Here is an 8,111-nt window from a genome sequence, read left to right on the forward strand (position 1 = left end):
GATCAAAAAATCAACAAATCAAAAAGTTTCTAAATTAGGGTTTTGTATAGGAAAAGTCAACTGAACTTTGACCAGTCATAACTCTCACATGGAACATCCAAAATTTTCCATCCCAAGCTCATTTTGAAGGAAATTTTATTCTCTACAAAATTGTGTCTCACATGGCAAGTCTAAAAATGCTTCATTTGAGAGATATGGACCAAAACATTATAGGTCCTTTTCAAAAGTCAACAAAATGACACTTTTTTCAAAAGGACATAAAATGAGAATGGAAAATGATTTTGATATGAGACCAAAGATACTGGTTAGAGGACTCTCTAAAGTTTCTAAAAAGTCCTAGAACACCTCCATATCCCAAAAATTGAGAGAGATAGGCCTTGTCAAAGTTGGACTATTTTGGAGGGAAAATGTAAAGAAACTTGAACATTTTTGCAAATGGGCCCAAATTCTTTTTATCCAATCTTGATTCTCAAGTCATCTAGAAGCTATAATCAAGAGGCCACGAATTTTTGATTAAAAATTTGATTTTATGTGAATTAATATTCAATTAAATCATGATTTAATCAAATATTTAAAAATAAAATAATAAAGGATTGGATTTGATTCAATTTTAATCAAATATAATCATTCAAATGAACCATTATTGATAAATTTTCGTGAAAGTGGTAATTGGAAAGAGAATGAGTAAAATTGAATCAAATTTAGAAAGATTCAATCAAGCTCCTAATCAAATCTCAATCTCCTTCAAAACAAATATCCAATTCAATTTTGTTAACCTAATTCCCCTCTTATAAAGTCCAGGACGATTCAGAAGGGAGGGGTTCACAATTTCTGCAGCAAAAAAAAAAACCAAATCCGAGCACTCAAAATCAAGAAAAGTGGAGTTTTCGTTCTTGAAGATTGGCATCAAATCAAGAGGTTGTGACGATCCAAACGCATCCCTGGGCATTCTCTGAAGCTGTTTGAATCAATTCCAAAGTCCTGAGCGCCCAGAATCATTCACCATAAGCCTCGGTTTGCACCTTTTAATTTTTTTTCGATTGCTCCATACCATGATGAATAAACATCATTTAAGTTCATATTCTTGCTTATGATAATGTTTATAGTAATTCTGGGTGGTCAATTGAGTGATTCCGTACCTATATCATGTGTTGCCATTATCGAGTTCTAGGGCTTTCGAATTAGGGTTTCTTTATGCAGGTCGAATCACAGCAAATCAGAGATATCATGGAGGTCGTGAGGTCCATACGAACCTAACCATGGCTTCAGTTTTTATTTATATGCTGGTATGAGGGTTTTTGCAATTGCAGGTTGGGTAGCTACGAAACCCTCGTAGGAAATTCGTAGCAAAAATCTGGTAATGGTACGCAGGTTTTGTGAAGAAGATGATGTGTTGTCACAAGGCCATTGGTTCGTTTGAAAATTGGCGCTTCTTTTTCTTTTAATGCTGGTTGTTTATATATTATTAAATGAAGGCGTGTGTTAATCAGCGAGAAACCATTGGCCTAGTGGTAAGAAGGCGCGTCCAAGAGGCGTTTGAGGTGAGAAACGCCAGTTCGATCCTCCACAGGGTCATATATTTTGCTTATTTTTCCATGTTAAGTCTGGCTTACAGATCCGGTGTGTGCGATCCACAAGAGTCCACCATACACCTTCAGCCACCAGCCTTCAGATCCTGTCAAATTCAAATCCAACGCACCAGATTGGAGGGTGCATACCATGGATCCCACGCCTGCCACACAGAATCGTACCAGCTAAGTCCTTCAATTTTTTTTTATTTTATTATTTTCAATTGCATAATTTCTATTTTCTTTTCTATTTAATTATATTTATATATATTTTGTTTTGTTTAATTTTTTGTCTTTTCCTAATAAGATTATTTTATTTTTTTGTCTAAAAATCTTTTTATAATAATAATTATTTTATTTATTATATTTTCTTTTAATTATTTATTTAAACCTTAAAAAATCATAACTATTTTATTTTATTCTAAACAATTCATAAAGATCCAGGAAAATTCATAAAAAATGTATTCGCATTCGATTTTATTTTTTTTATCCCGATTTAATTAATTAGGTCGCGAGACCAATAATTAATTAAATCGTGTGCATTTTCTTATTTAAATTCGTACCCTAATCAGGGTCTACGAAGATCATGCCCTACACTGAATATTTTTTATTTATGTCTTTTCAGGGTTATCAACATGGTTCCTTCCGACAACGCGCCCGATCAAGACTAAAGCTAAGTACCCTATTTAATTTAAAGTCTATTTTGTTTCCTTTTAAAAATCAGGGTTTGTCTTGCCTTCACTTCTCTTCTGCCTTTGCCTTTTTTCAGGGTTGACCCCGAGGCTTCCCGCCAACTATATCAGATCACATTCGAAGCTAAGTGCCTATTTACTTTATTTATTATAATTTCTTCTTATCTCTCTATTTTTAGGGTTAGCAACATTCGCCTCCAAACCGATAATGCACTCACCCTTTGTTCTCTGTTTATTCTTTCTTTTTTCAATTTTCAGGGTTTGTCGACTGCCAAAGCTACGAGTACTGGTAACCCTAAACCCTGATATTTCTTGTCTTTTATTACTTATGCCAAACCCTATTAGGGATCCGCTGGTTTCATTGTCCCCTTTCCCATATTGCTATTGTTATTGCTTTATATTAAACTGCGTGGTTAGTAATTTAGGGAGTGCAACCTTCAATTGAATTAGCCTCACTAATTACAAGATAATTTAATCGAATTAATCACGTGATTGTTGCACACACACACGCTTTTGGGGTAACCTCTCTGTTGCCTTGTTGCCTGTTGCCGGTTGCCTGTTGCCTTTGTGTTTTTTTGTAGAATAAGCCATGTCCCTCGAATATGAGGATACCTCAGCCGTGTTGCCTCGATAAATAAAGGTCATACGACTCTAATGATGCTGCCTTCGATACACTATATGACCTCGACCCTCGGAAGTTGCCTACGAAAAAGGCTGAGGTATCCTCTGGTTGCCTACGAAAAAGGCTGAGGTATCCTCTAGTTGCCTACGAATAAGGTTGTTCTGGTCCTTCCCTTAGACTACCTGCCTCCCTATGGCATGGGCCAGTCTTTGGCGAACGACAACGCGATGACCCTTCAAACTCCAAATGAAAGGCTTCCTGCCCCCTTATGGCAAGGATAGACCCTTTCACCCTGAAAGGCTAAAAGACTGAATTTCAAAATATAAGGTAAATTGCCCTTAAATTGCTTTGCCTTGCTCTGAAACATTTTCAAATATTCTTTCTCAAAATTCTTCAATATGGCTACGCTCATTTATGAGCTAAAGTCAGTATTCACTTCTTCTACATTTCTGAAAACAAAGAGCAAAGCAATTAAGAGCCCATGGAAAACCATGGATGCAAAGGGTGCCTTACACCTTCCCTTTGCATAATTACCCCCCGAATTCAGTTTTCTTTTTAAAGGTTTTTTTCTGTTCTTTTAGCCTTTCTAATATTTGGATAAAATAAAAGTCGGTGGCGACTCTTGCTTAACCGTACATTTTTCGATTATAAAAGTCAGTTCACCGTATTACAGAACTGGCGACTCTGCTGGGGATACAAAATTCGATAAAAGAGGGGTTACCTTAAAAGTTTAGGATTCACTTTAAATGTTTTCTATTGTTTGTTTTGCTTGTTTTATTTTTTCAGTGCTGTTTTGGGAAAATTGAAGTACGAATCCTATTCCCGGATTCAAGAACACTTAAGATTAGGAGTGGCATAGTCATGGAGACCCCCCTTGTGCATGCTTGGGGTTGGTCAAAATGAAGTTCACGCTTGAGTTAGGCCTCCACTGGTTATTGTGTACCTCTTTTGCATGAGAGAGGTTTATGCATGTATCTTTGGGTGCGTCGGAGCTCAAGGACCTTTAGTCACCTTTAACCCATCCTGACTTTTAGGAACGTAGTGGGAGGGCTATTCTTGGTGCATGCCAAGCTATGGTCGCTACCCGATACTACAACTCAGATAGGTTTCTTCCTAAAGTATCATTGCGTGGTATGCATTTACCATGTTCGAGGGTGCTTTAGAGGGGGCTGACAATTCTGAGTCACTTGGTAGAACCCGTTGCTGAAATCTCTTTATCCATAGAAATGCCCTTGGGAAGGACACCAAATCAGACTCCATGCAAGCCTTAAGCCAAATTGTGTGATTTGTGTGACTTATTTGTGTATGTGCATCATGCATACATGCATCATCAATACATAGCATAATTAACCCCTTTCAAGGGATTAAGGGATTGTTAACCATAATTTGTTTTGTAGGTCATGGAAATCAAAGTTCTTAAGCCTTTTTGCCTTAGCTTCAAGGGAGTGCCTACACCTTTGAAGATGCTTTGTGACAATGTTTCTGGTTCCCTCGTGCTTTCCGAGTCTCTTAACAAGCTAATCAGTTTGGTACGAACTAAAGTGGATGAAGCACTCCTCAACACCATGATCCGATTTTATGATCCTCTACTACATTGCTTCACTTATAGGGACTTTCAGTTGGTTCCTACATTGGAAGAATTCTCCTCCATTTTAGGGTTCCCGGTACTTGATTAGATGCCCTACACTGGTGAAGAAGAGACTCCTAAGTTGGAAGATGTTGCTGCTGCGTTACATTTGCCTCGATCAGAAATCAAGAAAGTTTGGGTGAATAAAGGAGAATATACTGGTTTACCGATTGACTTCTTGTATAATCAAGCTGACATTTTGATTAAGGCTACAAGTATGGATGCTCTTGAAAAAGTCCTCGCTTGCCTAATCTATGGACAAGTGTTGTTCCCTCGTTATGATAAAATTGTGGATGTGATTGCTCTCAAGATCTTCATTAGTAACAATCCGGTTCCTACCTTATTGGGTGATTTGCTGCATTCCATCAATCATCGATCATCTAAAGGCAAAGTTTGTATTCTCGGATGCGCACCATTATTGCATAAGTGGTTTATTTCGCACTTATCCCGTGCTACAATAAAGAATGAAGAGGGTTTGACTTGGGCTCAAAGAATCATCAAGCTTTCCTACGACGATGTTATTTGGAGTCAAAAGGAGTTTGAAGGATCTCACTTGTTTGATAGTTGTGGGGATTTCCCGAATGTACCTCTTCTTGGTACTCGAGGGGGAATAACTTATAATCCTATTCTGGCTCGACATCAATTTGGTTTCGCTTTAAAAGACAAACCTCGTTCCATATATCTTAGTGCAGAAAATTTTGATTATAATTCAGACCCTACTAAGAAAAAGAAGTTGTTCATCAAAGCTTGGACCAAGGTGAAGAAAATAGGAGTAAAAGAATTAGGAATGAGGAATCACATCCCTTCATATCTTTACTTTAAATGGGTTTATGATCGAGTGGTCGAGTATGGCATACCATATCCATCTGATACTCCTATAGTTCCAAGGATTACTCCTCCCGTTGTTCATGTGGAAGTAGAACCCTATGTACCCGCTCCTAATGAAGACCTTGCTGCCACCATTGCTTGCCTAAGACAAGAAAAAGCTGACTTGGAAAATCGCCTACATAAAATAGAAGAAGAAAAAGCAATAATGGCGGCCAATGCCAAAGAGCGCGATAGTATGCTTGATTACTTCTCTCGCAAGTGGAAGATTGAAGACTTCATCTCTCCCAATCAGATACAATCATGGGAGCAAGAGATTGATAGACTTGTCCAAGAGAGAAACGAGATGATTAAGGCTCATAAGGAAGAAATTCGAAGTTTGAAGAGAAAGCGCCGACTCAAAGAATGATTTCCTATTGTTTTTTTATTATTATTATGTTATTTATTTTTAGAATATTTTGATGTAACTCTAAAAAGCTATAAGACCATAAGCTCCTAAAAACTCATCATTATTATTATTAATAATATTTCATTTTTTATTCCCTTGTGATATGTGTTAAAAGTCCTTTAATCCCTTCAAAACATTGCATATGCATAAATATATCATTCATAAGCATCGCATCACAGGTTTCATAAAAACAAATGCCTCATCTTTCCGCTGTTTATTTCAGTAAGAAAGATGGATCTCGAACAATCTGTCAAGAATCTCCAAGCTCAGAATGCTGAATTCCAAGCTTTGATCCTTAACTTGGCCAAGGGGCAAGAAGAATTAAAGGCACTTCTGATCGAGAAGGGGAAGAATCAACATCAGCATCAAGGTGGTCAAGATAGTCAGAGATCCAAGCGTAAGAGGTCCTTAACTCCATTACATATACCGCTGTCTCAAATTCTCCAACAACTGCTCAATCAAAACTTGATAACTCTATTGCCTCCATATTCATTTCCTACTAACCCCACTCCTGGGTATAAGTACCATGCGAGATGTGCTTATCATTCGAATAGTCCTGGTCATGATACGAAGGACTGTTGGCAATTGAAGCACAAGATTCAAGACTTGATTGATGAAAAGATCATTGACTTCAACTCATCTGAAGAACCTCACCTGACTAACGCTAGGCACAATCGGAAAGGTCGCAATGAACACAGCCAATCTATGGGGGCAATTTTGATTTCTACACCAGTTCCACAACAAAGACACAAGGTATCCGCACCCAGACGTCAATTCACAAAGATCAATATGTCGCTAGCTCAAGCTTTACAACATCTGCTAAAGGCAAATTTGATCACCCTGAGGGATCCTCCTAAGAATCCTAACACCTCTGCTCCTAGTTATAAGCCCAATGCGAGGTGCGCATACCATTCTAATAGTCCTGGACATGACACAGAGAATTGTTGGCCGTTGAAGAATAAGATCCAAGATATGATCGATGCTGGTGAAATTAAATTCCCTCATCCCAAGACTCCTGCATGGATCACTACTCCCAGGCATAATCACGACAAGACTGACTAATGTCTGAAGTGGATGAACTTTTAATCATTAGCTTTACTTTCATTTGCAATTTCTATTCTGTTTGTTTAAACATTCGAATTATGATAGACATTATATATTTTAATAATCATCATCAGTGCATTGCATATGTTTGTCTTGAATTAATTATTTCGTTATCACTCATTTTAAATTATGTCTTTACTTTGCATATGTTTTGTGTTTATTCAACTCCTGCTAAGTTGTAAGCCTTTTGAGGGAGGATGACGAAAACGATACCGCAACCTCATACAGTATGCTTTTGAATGGACTATGCTGACGATGTACAGGCATTGTTTCAATTCCTAAACAGTGGAGATATAAGGATGTTAATCCCTCGTCAACCCCTTTGAGCCTAATAAGTAGAAGTTTCTTTCTTGTACTAATTAAAACCCTTGATCTAACCTGGGCAGGGTAGTTCTCAGTTAATTTGGTTGTGCATTCTATTTTAAGAGAATCATTTAGTACACCTTTCAACAAAGGTTTCAATCACAAACGTTCAACCGCACACATCAAAGAAGTGTTGGAGATGTCAATAAAAAACAAGGCAGACAATATCTTTCAAAAAGAAAAAAAATGGAAAAAACATATATACAAAGAAAAGCCTGCTAAGTCAAAAATCAAAAAGAAGACTTAGGCAAAAATCAAGGCGTCCCGCTGACTGTAAGCTCAAAAGAGACAGTTCAGGCAAAAGTTAGGGATATCAAAAAGATGAAAAAAGAAGTCAATAAATTCTTGAACAACTCAGAGTTGCGACTACCAAAAGGAAGAAGTGACTGTCATCTCAAAAGTTCTCTCTGCTTGTGAACCATCATCGTTATCAAAGGTGCAAATCCAAAAGTCTCTTGGAACCTGAATGCATAAGTTGAATCAACTGAGCTTAGGACTGAAGATCATCACGAAGAGGGGTGGGTACAATCAAATTTTGAGCCTTTATCCTTTGTTTCTTAAACCGTGAACCAAGCCACGTTACAACCCTTGAAAGTCTTAATTGAAGCATGGTTAGTTCGAAAGCACACTGTCACCGAAAGGTATCCCGACTCCTTAAGGTTTACTACAAATGTTAAATTGATATCCTGTTTTTTACAAACATCATGTTTTTATAAATATCATGATTTTACATCTCCAGTTTTAATGTTTTTCAAAAACTCAAGACAGACGTATGCATTGCATCTCATGAATTCATTATTAAACATATTCTGCTACATAATTTCAAAATATTAGCATCAGAAAGAACTTGCACAGGGTACAA

The 8,111-nt window shown here is 37.3% G+C and overlaps 1 protein-coding gene across 1 annotated transcript; it reads left to right on the forward strand.

Annotated features, from left to right (window-relative positions):
- The first annotated feature begins 4,558 nt into the window (after nt 1–4,558).
- On the forward strand, nt 4,559–5,743 carry LOC131657954 (uncharacterized). The gene has a single exon (XM_058927298.1). It carries the CDS (start codon nt 4,559–4,561, stop codon nt 5,741–5,743), a length of 1,185 nt encoding a protein of 394 aa, XP_058783281.1.
- The last annotated feature ends 2,368 nt before the right edge of the window (nt 5,744–8,111 follow it).

This window comes from Vicia villosa, linkage group LG1 (assembly GCF_029867415.1).
Source record: "Vicia villosa cultivar HV-30 ecotype Madison, WI linkage group LG1, Vvil1.0, whole genome shotgun sequence".
In the NCBI taxonomy this organism is placed as follows: Eukaryota; Viridiplantae; Streptophyta; class Magnoliopsida; order Fabales; family Fabaceae; genus Vicia; species Vicia villosa.